At 43.8% G+C, this 15,935-nt stretch overlaps 1 protein-coding gene across 1 annotated transcript in view; it reads left to right on the top strand.

Annotated features, from left to right (window-relative positions):
* ZNF652 (zinc finger protein 652) overlaps window positions 1-15,935 on the top strand; it is a 100,232-nt gene that overhangs the window by 66,606 nt on the left and 17,691 nt on the right. The window contains exons 3-5 of the mRNA XM_082271418.1: window positions 6,791-6,938; window positions 11,418-11,533; window positions 13,145-13,289. Coding sequence (XP_082127544.1) covers window positions 6,791-6,938; window positions 11,418-11,533; window positions 13,145-13,289 — 409 coding nt within the window. The remainder of the gene's footprint in view (window positions 1-6,790; window positions 6,939-11,417; window positions 11,534-13,144; window positions 13,290-15,935) is intronic.

Raw genomic sequence — 15,935 nt, 5'->3', positions numbered from 1 at the left:
CTGCCTTTGCAGCTTTAAGCAGAGCTGAGCTTTATCTGAGCATCATAAACTGTAAACGCGATTTCATTTATTTTTACTATTCAAACCAAACTCCCCATCTATCCATGCTTTTTGTTGTAAAATCACTTTGAAAAACAGCCATCTTGAGCAAGGGCAGATGGTTTATGTAACATTTACTTCCTGGAATCCATCTGACTTTAGCTCAGGCATGCAGGCAGGAGGGTGTGCTTTGCGACAGCCCTTCCTCCAAATGATGCATGACATCATTTTGGCCTAGGCCATAAACCAGGAAGCAACTAAAGAAATGTAAAAGGGAAAAAAAAAAGGTAAAAACTATAAATGTAATGGATCTTCTTGTCTATTTACCAAGTGCTAGGGGTATATGTGTTCAAAAATAAAAAAATCGCTAATGTTAATTGAGTGTTTAGTTCTAAGGGCTCAACCCCTTATGTTTTTACCTTCCAACCACAAGTGTAAATGAAGTCTGAGCTCAGCTTGTGCATATCCACCTTCACTACCATATTTTATAGCTGTCGGTGGAAGAACAGTAGAGCCAAAATCTCCCAAAAGGAATACTTGTTGTGGTGATGGCTGTCATAGGCGGGGTTGCCATCAGGTTAGATCCTCTCCTATTACTTCCAGGTGTATGTCTGAGACGGGAAATGAGCTGCCTCTTGTTCTCCACTACCTCTTAGGTCAGAGCTTTAGTTCTACAAGCATTTGGCCTTCCATGAACATTAATGCCTATATTTGCTGTGTGTTTATTGTTCAGAGACACATTTACAGCCCTGTTGACATTTTACATGGGGATTAGAAGAGGTTAACCTTTGATGAAAAAAAAAAAAACTCTGCAGTTGAACTACTTTCCTGATGGACCTACGAGGAAGGCTGATTATATTTGGATTGGTTTGCAAAGAACATAAATCTATGGTAATATCAAATTGCAGAAACCTTTGAGAGCCCTTCCTCCGGTTTGCCTTATCAGCAAACCGTATTGTAATATGCTGGTAGCAAAGTAGATCGTCAAATGAAATGATTTTATCTGACAGCTGGAGTCATCCACAAGGTCATTCTGTCTATTCCAGATAAAGTGCAACTGATGTGTACATGTGGGGTGTGAAAATTAGATTTCTAATGCAAATATCTTGGGCCCCAATTTCGCTGAAGTTTTTGCATATTTGTTTCTTGAAACAGCGGTGTATGTGTATATCTCAGTAATGTGTCATAAAGACTAAAATTACAAATACCCTATTAAAAAGGACATTACCCTAAGTCTGGCCATACATGGTACGAATATCTTTCCTGCAACAAAATGTTGCAGGAAAGAAATTCACACGATTTCCCCATCAACAAAGACAATGCAGACAGGGGAATCTTTCCTTCCAAGCAATTTGTCTGCTCCCGGTGGGGGAATCTGTCCCCACCGGGAGAAGACTGTGATTAATTGCAAGAGAATCCGACAGGCTGGTTGTACGCAAGTTGACCGAATCTCAGCTGGTTCAGCAAGAACAGGCCAAGATTCGAACCGTGTATGGCCGGCCTTAGCAACCAGCAGATTTATTTAGATTCAGGGGCTGGGAACACTTCCTTTTGTTTCTTTCAATCCATTTCAGACTTTTCTCTATTTGAATGTTGCATGTTAACAAGCGTAGACATTCTACTATAAACTTTTTTTGGGGGGGGGATTGTTGCCCTGCTGAGGGGATTCTTCAACTTCTTTGCCCTGGTCACCATTGTCACTAGGGAAGAAAGTGGTGAGAAATCTAAAATTTTACCGTAGGTAAGGTCAGATTTACCAAATAAATGCCATTTAAAGTGGTTGTAAAAGCTGAAGGTTTTTTCTTACCTTCATGCAGTCTAGTCACAGTGTGCTGCCCCCCCCCCAATTCTCACCTGAGCCCCATCTTGATTCAGCAATGTGCGCCTAAGCTGTCACGGGTCTCTCTTTATGGGCTAAAACAGCCTTTTTTAACCGGGGTGCCTTGAGGTTTCTTCAGGTGTGCCTTGGAAAAATGCCAAAAAATTGCCCATAAATTGTATACAAGACGGCATGTGGATGAAGGCTGCCTTTAAAATACACTGAGTCAAGCAGAAGAAGAAGAAAAACATAGGAACACTAGTCAGAACCAGTTTATAAATATGTATTTGCTTTGGAAGAATAAATCACCTTAAATGGTGGGTGTCCTACTTGAACGTGTGGATGTTGCTGCATTATGTAAAACTATTAGAATAAGGGTGCCTCGAAACTGTACATAATTTTTAAAGGGTGCCTCGAGATTGTCCTTAATTTTTAAAGGGTGCCTCGATATTGTCCTTAATTTTAAAAGGTTGCCTCTAGATTGTCCTTAATTTTTAAAGGGTGCCTTGACTGAAAAAAGGTTGAGAAACACTGGGCTAAAACACAGGAGCAGGAGCCTGTTAATCACAGCCAGTGAGCCAATGAGGAGAATGTGGGTGGCGAGGCCAAGTCACAGCTCCGTGTCTTATGGGCGCATATAGTGGGGCTCGGTTAGCCGCGACATAGCCCCACTGGACGGGGGCTTGCTCACAAGTTAAACATCTCGCAGGGTCGCAGACTTGCAACGGGTCTCGGCCTGAGACGCAGCCTTCCTTCCGGCCGACAGCTTTCCCACTTCGGTGGTAAAGAAGTTCCTTTCTTGGGAGTGTTACCCGCACACTTCTCTGGATCGTTAAGTAAGGGCTTCACTGAATGCGGTGTGGTTATTCCATGGGGTGGTCGGTCCTTCCGTTGTTCTCTACCACCCCTTTCTCCTCCCTCTCCCTGGGTGGCATTGAGCTGGCTTGTCTGCCCATGCTTATGGGGGGTGGTGGCTGATGCCCAGGCTGTGGGTGCCCCTGGCCTTGGTACCTGAGGTCGCACTGTCCTACTGTTGCCCTAGGTGGGCCTGCTATGGATTGGTGGCCTTTTTTGTGTCCCCTTGGGACAGCTGGGAGGCGGGTGGCCTGGTATCTGTGGTAAAATTTAGGCTGCAGCCTGCTAGGCCACCACCTTCTGGTAGAGTGGCTCTGGGGGGGGGGGGGGGGGGAACAAGGTCCTAGGCAGGTTTAGCTGCCATGATACTGGAGGGCATCCACCTTTCCTAGTGGCACTGTGGTGGTAGCCTGTCTCAGGTCTTCCCACATCAGTGGCGGGGGGATCGATTGCCACCTCCTCTGCGGGCTTCCTTGGAAGGGCGACCATGGGGAACCCGCTTGCAGGGTCCTGTCAGTAGCCACCCTTTTGCAGGCCTCAGCCGGCGCCCCCTGTGAAGGGCTTGAGTCAGCTGCCCCCCCCTGTGTGGGATAAGGATGGTGTTGGCTAAGCAAATGCCCCCCACACCCTCTCCTGTCTCATCAGATCCTGCATCTGCTTTGGTCGCTGCGGATGGGACCACCCTGGGGGGGGTCTTAGTCCACGTTTCCCTGACCCGTCAGACAGTGCAGATGATTTCTCCATAGCTGCTGCGCTGCACAAAAAGACGCTGGTAAATTCAAAGATGCCTACCTGCACATTCCAATTTGCACCCCGCATCAGCGTTTCTTCCACTTGCCTCTGAGAAAGGAGCACTATCAGTTTGTGGCATTACCCTTTGGTCCAGCCTCCACTCCTCAGTTCTTCACGAAAGTGTTGGCCCCGGTCTTGGTGTTGCATCAGTGTGGGGATTGCTATGCTGTGGTACCTGGATGACCTCTTCTTGCGAGCAGAGTCTCCGTTGAGGAAATTACTCTCCAGACTTTGTGGGAGATCTGGTGGCTTCTGAATTTTAGCAAGTCTGCCCTGGTTCCGACCAGGAGATTTTATTATCTGGCCCTGACCCTGGATTCGGAGTGTTTCTCCTTCTGGAAAAGTTGCAGTAGTTGCATTCTAAGATTCAATTGTTGCTAGCCCATAAGTGGTCGTCCCTTCAGGATTTCAGGCGAGTGTTGGGCCTTGATGGTGTCCACCTTGGAGGCAGTCCCGATTTGCATAGTTCTACACGAGACTGCTTCAAAAGGAGATTCTGGTCAAATGGGACAAGTCTCCCAAGTCGCTGGACAATGTGGATTTTCTGAGTCGGACGACAAAGCGTTCCCTGGTCTGGTGGCTGCGCTCCCCAACCTCACTACAGGGCAAGTCCTTTCTCCCCTTGTACTCGACAGTGGTCACGACAGATGCCAGCCTGTCAGGGTGGGGAGGGGTCCTGGGGCTGAACTCGGCCCAGGGCTGTTGGATGTTGGAAGAGTCCAGATTGCTCATCAATGTCTTGGAACTTCAAGCGATCAGGCTTTGCCTGGATCATTGTACGAAGCAGCTCCGGGGGCTCCTGGTGCAGATTCAGTCGGACAACGCCGTGGCTTATGTAAATCACCAGGGAGGCACAAAGAATGTGTTAGAGGCCCTGGCAGATTCCCTCAGTCATCAGGCATTGGATCAGGGGGAATAGTCCCTTCACCTGGATGTGTTTTATCAGATTTGTCTGCGGTCGGGCACCCCCCAGGTAGATCCTTTGGCGTCTCGGCTCAACAGAAAAATGCCGGGATTCGTGGCCAGGTCGAGGTCGCCAGATCCTCTGGCAGATAACACGGCCGCTCTGGTAGCTCCATGCAGTCGGTACTATCTGACTTACGCCTTTCCTCTGATCCAGCTTCCCCCTGCGACTTCTACACGGGATAGAGGCCGAAGGGATTCCGGTTATTCTGGTGGCTCCGGACTGGCATCGCCAGTCTTGGTACACCGACCTGGTGCAACTGGTCGCTGGCGTCCCCAGGAGTCTTCCTCTCAGCGATGATCTGTTGTCTCAGGGGCCGATCTTCCATCCTCTTTTACAGTCACTGGCTTTGATGGCCTGGCTGTTGAGAGCCAAGTGCTGAAGGACAGGGTATTGTCTGGCTCGGTGAAGGTGAGGAAATCTACATCTCGAAAGCTTGATCATCGGATGTGGAAGGCTTACATTTCCTGGTGTGAGGTTCGAGGAGTCCATCCTCGCTCCTTTTCTGTGGCTCAGTCTGGCCTTTCTTCAACGGGGTGTTGATCAGAAATTGGCTTTGAGCACCCATTCATTTGTGATAACCCATTAGCGTGGGCCGTACTCACAGGATTACCCCCCCCCCCCCCCCCCCCCCAGTCTTCCAGGTTGGGCGACATTTTGCATTATTCAACCTTTAAGACTGAGGCCATCTTGTCGTGAAAAAAGTATGAAATGGAAAGCTAAAAGTAACTAAAACACACGGATGAATGTGCAACTAAGTTACTTAGTGGTGCACCGAAATGAAAATTTAAATGCTGAAACCGGGAATTCAGGATGCACTTGCCCAAAACTGAAATTTACAGTTTTTACAAAATATATATATATATATATATATATATATATATATATATATATATATATATATATATATATATATATATATATATATATATATATATATATATATATATATATATATAATTTCTATAAATATTTGTAATATGTTCGACTTGAAATTAATATCATGAATTTAAATCAATATGATTTTGTCGGCCATTATCAGCACCTTTTCAAGTGGTGGTAAAAATCCTGCTTGCTGCATTTTTGGTGCATATTTGCTCAGTTGAAAAAAAAACACACCTCCCTATTGAAATACATTGAAATGGTAACAAGAATGCATGAAAAACTGACCCGTGTTGCATTTTACAACACTAAAAATGCTATTTTCGGCCGATAATTTTCAGTGCATCAACAATGCTACTGATAGAAAATGTTCTAAAGAAGTTGTTTTAAACAGGTTTATGTTTCTAAAACAATACAAACTAAGAAACAGCCATTTGTACAGTTCAAATTAATGACTTCTTTCCTAAAGTTTTAATGGATATTTTATATTACCAAATTCCCCAACAATTATCCTTAAATTTGAATTAATTGAAAGTGAAATTCCATCAAAAACCTGTTCATTTGATTTTGATAGAGGAATGTCTTGGAAGTCTGTAAGGTCTTTTATTGTCTGTGTACCCTTTTGTGAGTCTCTCCTCCCTTCCTGTTTCTGTGACCACATGGAAAGTAAGGGTCCTTTTACACTGGGCGGTCCGTATTTTCCTTCGCTCTGGCACTTTTTTTTTCTTATTAAACAGACACGGATGACACTTTGGAGTGTCTGTTCCGTAAGTCCGTTTATCATCCCATCCATTTGCCGATGATAAACGGAGATAATGTATGTCAAAGGGATTGCGGATGACACCGCTGACATCGTTTTTGCGTCCGTTCCGTTTTTTAAACTGAAGAAAAATAGGGTTCCAAAAAACGGAACTGATTGTAAAGGACGCAAATCAGATGTCAGCGGATGGTCATCTGCTGACATCCGCAATCCTATTGACATGCATTATTTCCTTTTTTCATCTGCAAACGGATGGGATGAAAAACGGACATATGGACCGTCGGCCCTTGTGAAAGGACCCTAAGGGGGGAATTTTCTCAAGGGAAACGCACGTTAAAGTTTTAACTCTTGGTTTTGTAAAAAAATAAAAAATAAAAGAATATAATCTTTGGTTAGTGTTCCAGTTTAGTGAGTTGTCCATATAAGATCCTATAGCATTAGTGTGAACACTCAAAAATACAAAGTACGAATGATTATGCTTGCATTTGATGAAATTATTAATAAGGTGTTAATCAAGTTTATAACTTCTGCAACCGCAAGACTCCTTGCAGCCGCAAACAAGGTGCTGTTTTGTTTTAAAACATTTTTCTAATGCTTTGTGGTTGGTGTATCGCGGTATTTGCTGCATGTTTCCTGACTTTGAACATGGAAAGGCTGATTCCTCTGCTTTTATCTACAGTGTATCACATGCAACAAGACCTTTAAGAAGCTCTGGTCCCTCCACGAGCATATAAAGATCGTCCATGGCTATGCCGAAAAGAAGTTTTCTTGTGAGATCTGTGAGAAGAAATTCTACACAATGGCCCATGTCCGAAAACATCTGGTCGGTAAGTGGTCTGACCTTCCCTGCCACGTATGACAAGTAATGCTGCCTGCTCACTTTCAGCTCCAGAAAATGGTTGAAATGGGTAAAACCTTGTGAGCAGATAGCCGCAGTGCCGGGAGATCTGGAATTTGTATAGTCTTTAAAAAAAAATAAAGTTTATCAATATATGTAAAAATTATTATAGATATAACCTAAAACATAAAAATATAATAAAAAAAAAAAAAATTATATATACAGTAAACCCCCCTCCATTGCGGGGGTTACGTTCCGGACCCAGCCGCGAAAAGTGAAAATCCGCGAAATAGAAAAACCCTATTAAAATGCATTGTAGGCGTGTTTATTTTTTTTTTTACTGTCACTGTACGTGTAAAAGCATTTTAAGGTCTTTAAACACACTTTTAAAACAATAGAAACTCATTTAAACACATAAAAGATACTTAGAGACAGAGCAAGAGCTATGAAAAACACAAAAATATTTAATCTTTAATGATTTATATAGTAAAATAACATTACAAAAAAAAACGCGATATACCGGGACCGCAAAAAACTGAACCGCGATGGAGCGGGGCTTTACTGTATATGTAAATAAGATCTTATTTTAAAGCTAATCTCCTGTCCCATATTTTTAATATTTGATCTAGTTTAGTATTCATATTAAGGCAGTGAATATAATTTTTCATAGAGCTGTCAATTGTACTTTCTTTGCAGCAGCTCTTGGCCAGGAAAGTATTTTGAGCCAAGCAGAACTCGTTTAGCTCTGAACAGTCCTGTCAGCCTTTGGCCTGTGTTACACTAGCAAGCATTCCCTGGCAACAGAATCGCTAAAGAGGGCGATAACCCCCCACTCGTGTTTCTACAATGGTATTCCCTTGAAGGTCAGAACAGCAATGCATTGCTCCTTCAATAGACCAAACTTTGCCGAATCTTGCTTTGCACTGGAGAAGCAAAGTCTCATTGCTTTATGGGGGGGGGGGGGGGGGGTACCTGTTTTTGACAGGTACCCTGTCTCTAAATCCATTGGACCTCGCCGTGGTGAGGTATGTCACCGTTTTACCCTCTCCTCCTTCCCCTGCTGCGAGCCAGTAGGAGAGCGCAGCGCGCTTCGCTCATGCGCAGCCCCACAGGCGGTTTCTCTTACCAGCAATAGTGGCGGCAGCACGCGACGACCGATGGAAATATCAGCTGGGGTGCCGACAGCGCCCTACACCTACTATAGCTGCTGACTTTTTGGAAAGGTGGGGGGACTCCACTTTACCAAAAAATAGCACTGCAAATCGAGTGAGGGTTCTGCCATGCGTTGTGGCTTTGTATATTTTAGTGTGCATTGCTGCATTGGACAAGTGTGTACGAGATCTTTAACCAAACGTGTGCAGGAAGGGAGAGGACAGGGATGACCTCCTTAGTATGCTGCTTCTTCGTTGTTTAATCAGCAGGAAGAATTGGGAGGCGGTAGCTAAGGATGTAAAAGCTTTACAGGGTTTTTTCCTATAGTACCATTACTATAGTTCTTCCAGGAGAGGGCTTATAGACCTGTGCGCACAGAGGTTGCTGGCAAACATATAAAGTTGAATTAGTGAGTAGGACATTTAGAGATCTTGAAATGTTAGCAGGAGTTCAACTATAAGGTAAATATGGGAACAGCAGACCTTTTTCACTTATTCCAGCATTGCGGTGAAGCCTCTGAGCAGACTGCCCAAGCCACCACTTGTATTTGTATTTAATCTCCTCAAAGGCAGTCTGAGAAAAGGAAATTGACCTGCAGGCCAGGTTTGACCTCTGGTCTTTCACCACAAATGTGTGGGCTGAGCAGGGTCTATGTGACTTGTACCATAATATGATTGTAAATATGACTCTCCTTAGGCCTTCAATCTGCTATGCCCTGAGATTGCCCATAAACCCCGAAGACAGGTAGCAAGTGGATGGAAATGAGGAATTGTAGTCATGCAGCTGACTTGAATGCCTGACATTCATGCCCGTATACTTTCAACGTAAGCGACTTTTAAACTGATAGTGGGGTTTTATTCACACGGCTCACTCCATTCCTTACATGGGATTTTTACCATCACGCAGCTTGATTAGATGACCGTATTATAAGGTCTTGTAAACCTAGGTAAAGTCCTTAAATTATTTACTTCCCTTCTGTATCAGGACACCAGAAACCAACTAGGACTACGCAACCCCCATCCTCCTCTGATTGTCCATAACTCAGAGGAACTTGGTTCTTTAGTTCTCTGGCAATTAATTGATAAGAGCAGAGCACAAGCAGGAGGTTATTGGCCAACAGGATTTCCAGCAAGATCAATGTGTGTGTTTTTAAATTTAGCAAACAGATATAACAAAAAGCTTTCAAATGTATATTTACCAGACCAAAAGGAACCCAAATAAGAGATGTTTATTGTTGGGGTTTACAAGCTCTTTAAGAAAAAAATACAGGTCTTGCATTTTTCTTTTCAACCACTAGATGGAGATATTTCACAGATAGTATTGATAGTTGTATGTATTCTAAAAGAATGCCAACACCCAACATGTAGTATTTCCCAGAAAATCCGAAAGAGTTCTCACATTATCTGAGAACGTCATCCAAAATATGTGCAATCACCCATAAAAAAGTATTGGTACCTCCTAATGATGGTCTTCTTCTCTCTAAGGTCCCTTTCACACTGCTCTGCAGCATGTGCATTTTACGGCAACTTTGCTGTGTTTCAGATGCGTTTCCTTTGTATTTCTGGTGTGTTTTTGGGCATGAAAAATGGACATGTGATTCAAAAATGCACCAAAAAAAGCAGGTGCTTTTTCCCGCGATTGCTATTCATTGCAATGGGAAGCTGCGTTTTTGGTGCGGTTTTCAAAACTGCACTAAAGATGCAGCATTCAGGACTTTTCAGAATGCACTGCCCCCACAGTACAGTGGTGTAAAAAGCCACAAAGGATTTAAAGGGAAACCTTTTCCTGCATTTTTCGTGCAAGGTTAAAACGTAGGAAAAAAGGTACTCATTCCACTTCCTGTGGAGTTTTGAGGATATCCCCTCTTCAAAACAGGGAGAGGTCAGCTATGGGTGGCTCCCAGGGCACCTGCAGGGTCTATGAAATTAGGGCATGTAATGTCTAGATGCCTGCTTTTTATAGCTGTTGATTGGTTAATACTTCTATACACAGCCTGTTTTCCTATTAAGTAGACCACGTATAAACATTAAGGGCTCATTTTACACCAGAATGCGGTGTGGGAGAAGTTCAAACACAATGGGTGTACAATCGGTGGGTGTCATTGTATTCACCCCAAACTCCGATCACAAGCTCAGTGCGTTTGCTTGCACTGGATGGAATGGTTCCACAGTAGCCTGTAATCTAGTGCAGTGCATTTTTGAAAAGTAGTGACATCACCCTCCTATTTCTCCACCTTATCCAATCAGAGAATGACATGCTTTCATGTAAAGCATTTTCTGATGGTGTCCCTGCAGAGAAACTGGCTACCTGTGTGCAGCATGGCAGCTTCTCAGTAGGGACCCCCTAAGCTAGTGGAGATGCCTGGAGTAGCAGTATCTACTTCAGTGATTGGCCAGGTTTGGTATATACATAGCTACACTGGTCCAAGCTAATTATGTATAAAATACCATACCTGGAATTCCCCTTTAGGCACTTCTTAGCAACCACAGGGTGATACCCAGGCAGTCAGCTACAGTGAACCACAGTAGTATTCTTTACCCCAGGAATCCAGTGGTGTGTGGCTCCCTTTCGTATTCCCTAAAAGATCAGATTGTTGGAATAAACATTTTACTCTGAGATAATACTGCAGATCTAAGCTCTCAGCTTTGATGGAACATAAATATGCTTTTCCCTTATCATGAATTATTTGGTGGTGTATTCCATACAGCAAACAACCCGTTTTTTTTAGATTTTCTCAAAATGCATATTGTAGTAGAGCTGCAGGTCTTATTCTGGCCATAGGTGGATCGCTTATGTTATCATTATACAGATTTATATAGCACCATCAGTTTACACAGTGCTTTACATTATAAAGGGGGACAGTACAATTTCAATACAGAAGGAGGGTGAAATTCCGTAGGTTCAGCATGGATGAATTTCGATCTATCTATGGTCATTCCCTTTCGTGAGAAGATAATCTATTGATTGACTTCTCATGAACAGGCTTGTTGGAAAATTTTCATTAGATCAGTGCTGCAGCCAGTTGGCTGCAGCACTGATCAGTTTTTTCTGAAGGCAGGGGAGTCCTAGTTGTCAGAGTACAGTAGCATAGCAGGGAGGGCCCCCCCATACCCCCCCTGTACATGTAATCCAGATCCATGTATGGCCAACTTTAGTTAGATATTTGGGTAAAAGCAATAAATAAAAACTTATAAAAAAAACTTTAGTTAGATATTTGGCCTTGGTTACTGTTTTTTTAACTTACAAAGTCTTCCTGAATTAATTGCTTATGTAGCAGGTCTGTAACTTTGTTTTTCTGTGATTGCTTGTTCTACAGCTCACACAAAGGACATGCCGTTTACTTGTGAGACATGCGGGAAGTCGTTCAAGAGGAGTATGTCACTGAAGGTGCACTCTCTACAGCACTCGGGGGAGAAGCCATTCAGATGTGAGGTGAGATATCAGCTGACACCTTTCTGTTAGTAGTAGATGCATGTCCATTGAAGGGACAGTGCGATTCACAATCATTGCCTGAATGTGAACTCTGAACAGAATTCTTTTACCATGGCTACATTGTTGATGACTTTTGGTGGAAAAACAGTGTCATCTGGTGACTTGTACACAGTATGTAGAATAAGTGCTCAAAATCAGGACATGAGGGGTCACTGAGCTCCTCACATACCACAGATGTACACAAGGCTGCAGCCAGAGGGCAGTTATCAATGTCATTAAACTTTAATGCCAGTATTGTCTCAGGATGTTACATGTAAGCATTAGTCAGACCATACAATCTTTGTACAGTCAACATCGGATTTATCTCATTTTTGTTCTAGGAGGTTCTATGTAAACTATCCAATCATTCAGGCAGACTGTTGCACTGCATAGTTGTAGGTAGAACTAGAGGAGATTGTACAGTCAGATTGTAGCGTGTGGTGAGATTTAGAACCGACCTGCACATTGGTCATTTAGGGGAAAGCAACATCCCTAGCATCATGCACATGCTTACTCTGTTAACCCATGGAAACCTAAGGAAATTCCCAGCACCACACCTCCTGGGAGTCACAGATCAGGTGACCGCATTGAGCCAATGAACTCTGTGATGGCAACCCATAGCCCTGCGTGAGCTAGGAGAGAGTGAAAGTATTATTACCTCGGGAAAGTTCATCCAATACACATTTGCAGCAACATTGAAAACTAGAAAGGATTATATTTTGTTGGACGGGTCACAGGCATGTCATAGCAAGAATTGATTTATTTACTGTGAAAATTGTTTTACTGTATACTGTGCAAGTAATAACTATCAGACATATTGTGATAGTTATATCTACACAGTACGCCGTAAGGTATTGCCTGCAAAGTCAGGTGATTTTGCGAGTGTGTCAGTAGACCTTGATATGTTTTCTAGTTTAACCGTTCTTTTCATTAAAGCAAGGATAAGGATGATGGGCCTAGACCTTGTACTTTCAGAGACAAGTTGGAGATGGCAGCGTTGCTCTGCCAACAGAACATTCAGTAATTATAAACATCAAGAGCCCTTTGCAGAGCATGTTCAGACACAGAATGTCTAATGTATCTATAGTTCCGAAATGGCAGTGTGCAAAATGTGAGCAATAAACACTTATGTCTACAAAAAAAAAAAAAGTAGATACGAGATCAGTTTAAAAACCTGTGTATTTCATAAAAAGTGCATATTCTTGATCTACAATCATTATAACCATCAGATCTGATGGCGTAATTTATTTTCCCTGTTTGGATATGTTTTATATTATATTCAGACGGAAACGGGTAGGAACATCCTTTTTGTACCGGGGAAAGTGATTGTCCAAAGGAGACACTTGAGGTGTGGCAGGCGGGGGGGGGGGGGGGGGGAACCATACTACTAAAATACTCAGTTTTAGAATACTGCCAGGTGGCATCTCACCAGGCTCCCCCCTATGACTGAAAGCAATACAGTTTGACTTGCCTTTCAAAAAAATCTATGCTGTTCCTCATTGTGTTGCAGAAAAAAACAATTTTAACAAAACTTTAACTGACCTAATATTTTCTGTGCATTTCTATCCTCAGAACTGTGATGAGCGTTTCCAGTACAAGTATCAGCTGCGTTCACACATGAGCATTCATATCGGTCACAAGCAGTTTATGTGTCAGTGGTGCGGAAAGGACTTCAACATGAAGCAGTACTTTGATGAACACATGAAAACACACACTGGTGAGATTTCCCTCTCCCTTAGTATGGTATAAATATATGCATAAAGCACACACACCATTGAAAGCTTTTTGTTATCTGTATAGGTGCCTAAAAATATCCATTGATCCTGTCAGAAATTCAGAGCTTTCCTGTGGCATTTCACAGAACCTAATTAGTTCTTATTTTGGGACTATATAACAATTAGTATTTGTGAAGAATAGGAAAGGGGGGTGGCTTTGAGTATTTTAGCAACACAGCTAGGCAGGGTTGACACCACTTAGTCCACAAAATTGCTGTGTGTTGTCAACTCAAAACAGGGCTTAGTAGCTGAGTGCATTTCTGGCAGATCATACGGGTGTTTTTCTGCTTGTACAGAGTTTTTTCAAGGATAAAACATGGCAAATGTGCATGTATTAGAGATGTAGGACGTGTTTTTTTTTTTTTTTTTTCTTTTAATATTGCTTTTACATAAACTTAAAGGGCACATGCATGCACCAGACGCTCTTAAGCATAAGCAGACCTTCCATGTGTATGTATGCACACGGTTATTTTTTCTTTTCTCTGAGTACCACGTCGCCACAGCTCTCAGCACTGATGTAAGAGTCAGAGGAAGCAATGATGGTGAACAGTGGGTGACATAGGTTTTGGACACTCCCAGACGTGTTGAATGCCAGAGATGCCTTCATAAGCTGCATTGATGCTCTTTAACAGGGTTTTCGAAGCTTCCACACTAAGATCGAGTTTAGCAGCTTTGTTATACGTTAAAGTGGAGCAATAACTGGAAAAAAAAATTCTTAAAACATTTAAATCAAAAGAACATATTAACGGATTTACCCCCCTTCATGACCTGGCTGTTTTTTGTGATACGGCACTGCATTACTTTAACTGACAATTGCCCGGTCATGCAATACTGAACCCAACATTTTTTTTTCATTATTTTTCTCCTAAATGGAGCTTTCTTTTGGTGGTATTTGATCACCGCTGGGTTTTTTTTTTTCTTTCTTTGCACTATAAAGAGAACTGACCATTTGGGGGGGGGGGGGGGGGGGGGGAATTCTCTTTCGTTAATTGACGGACACAGCTCCACATCTTCTTGACCCTTGTGTTTATGCTGCCCCCTACAGGAGTAGGACACTAGACTGGATAAAGTTTGGCTACGCCTATAGGACAGTCCCAGGAGGTATAATCCCACTTCCTGCTATAGGTCTTAAGTTTTTTTTCTGCCTAGTCGGGAGTAAGGATCTAGTTCCTTACTGGGATCTCTGGTCCTAGCATTTTTTCCTTTATTTTCTGTTCCTGTGAGAACTACAATCAACTGCCCGATTGGGTGACGGACTGGATAGCCTGGATCCTTACTGTCTTCCCAGTCTGGCCAGCGAGCGCCACCTGAGCATAGCTCTGCGCTAGGTTGGTCGCGACATAGTCTCACTGGAGAGAGGCTCGCCGATGAGGTAAACGCCTCGTGAGGACGCATAGCCCTGGTCACGACCTGAGTTGCAGCGTGCCTCTGGCTCGCGGTACCCCCCCCCCCCCCCCCCATTCCAAGATATTGCGGTGGTTTGCCAGGAGTGGTGCCCAGCCGGTTCCATGGTGTGGTATGTAGTGTCCCCCCTCGCGGGCCCCTCACTGGGATCGTCGGACCCCTGGGTTCCCCTTCAGTCCCTCTAAACAGTCACTGGGTCGTCTCGTCTCAACTGGACAGTACAGAGGTTCGTAGCTAGGTCTTGGGATCCTCTGGCTAACACCACAGGTGTATTGGTGGCTCCTTTGGGGCCAGTATCGTCTATTATACGTTTTTTAATCTTCTAGAACTTCTGCCAAGATTCCTGCGTATGTTAGAGGCAGGAGGGATTACGGCCATTCTAGTGGCACCAGACTGGCCTCGCCGATCTTGGTACGCAGATCTGATACGGTTGGTCACTGATGCTCCTTGGAGACTGCCTCTTAAAGGAGATCTGTTGGCCAAGGGCCAATCTTCCATCTTGCCTTATAGGCGCTGGCTTAACAGCTTGGCTGTCGGAAGCCTGGTGCTGAAGGATAGAGGGTTGTCTGAATCGGTGATTCCCAGGCTGCTGCAAGCTTGTAAATCTACTTCTTGGAAGATTTACTATTGCGTTTTGAAGAGTGAACTTTGCGGGCTTGAATCTCTTGGGGTTCACCCCCGCTCCTTTTTTCGGTGACTCAGAGTTTGGTTTTCCTCCACCGAGGTGTTGAGCAGCGCCTGGCCTCGGATATCATCAAGGGCCAGATTCGGCCTTGGCGATTTTCTTTCAATGTCCTTTGGCTGCACGTTCTTTGGTTCACACCTTTGTTCATGGGGTTCGATAATTGTTTTCCCCAGTGGGGTATTCATTGCCCTTGTGGGATCTAAACTTGGTGCTGTCGGTTCTTCAGTAACCACCTTCGGAAAATATTCGAGAGATTCCTCTGCTTACATTGTCCCAGAAGGTAGCCTTCTTGGTGCTTTTTTTCTTCTGCAAGTAGGGTGTCGGAGCTGGCAGCTTTGTCTTCTCGTTCACTTTACTTGGTGGTTCACGGCTATAAAGTGGTGCTTCATCCCTGCCAGACGTTCCTTCCTAAGGTCGTCTCTGGTTTCCATTTAAATGAAGACATCGTGTTGCCTTCCTTGTGCCCTAAGCCAAAGCACCCTAAAGCGATTGCCTTGCG

Source organism: Pelophylax lessonae (genome assembly GCF_965119305.1).
Source record: "Pelophylax lessonae genome assembly, chromosome: 11".
In the NCBI taxonomy this organism is placed as follows: Eukaryota; Metazoa; Chordata; class Amphibia; order Anura; family Ranidae; genus Pelophylax; species Pelophylax lessonae.
This window is presented reverse-complemented; position numbering and strand designations above follow the sequence as displayed.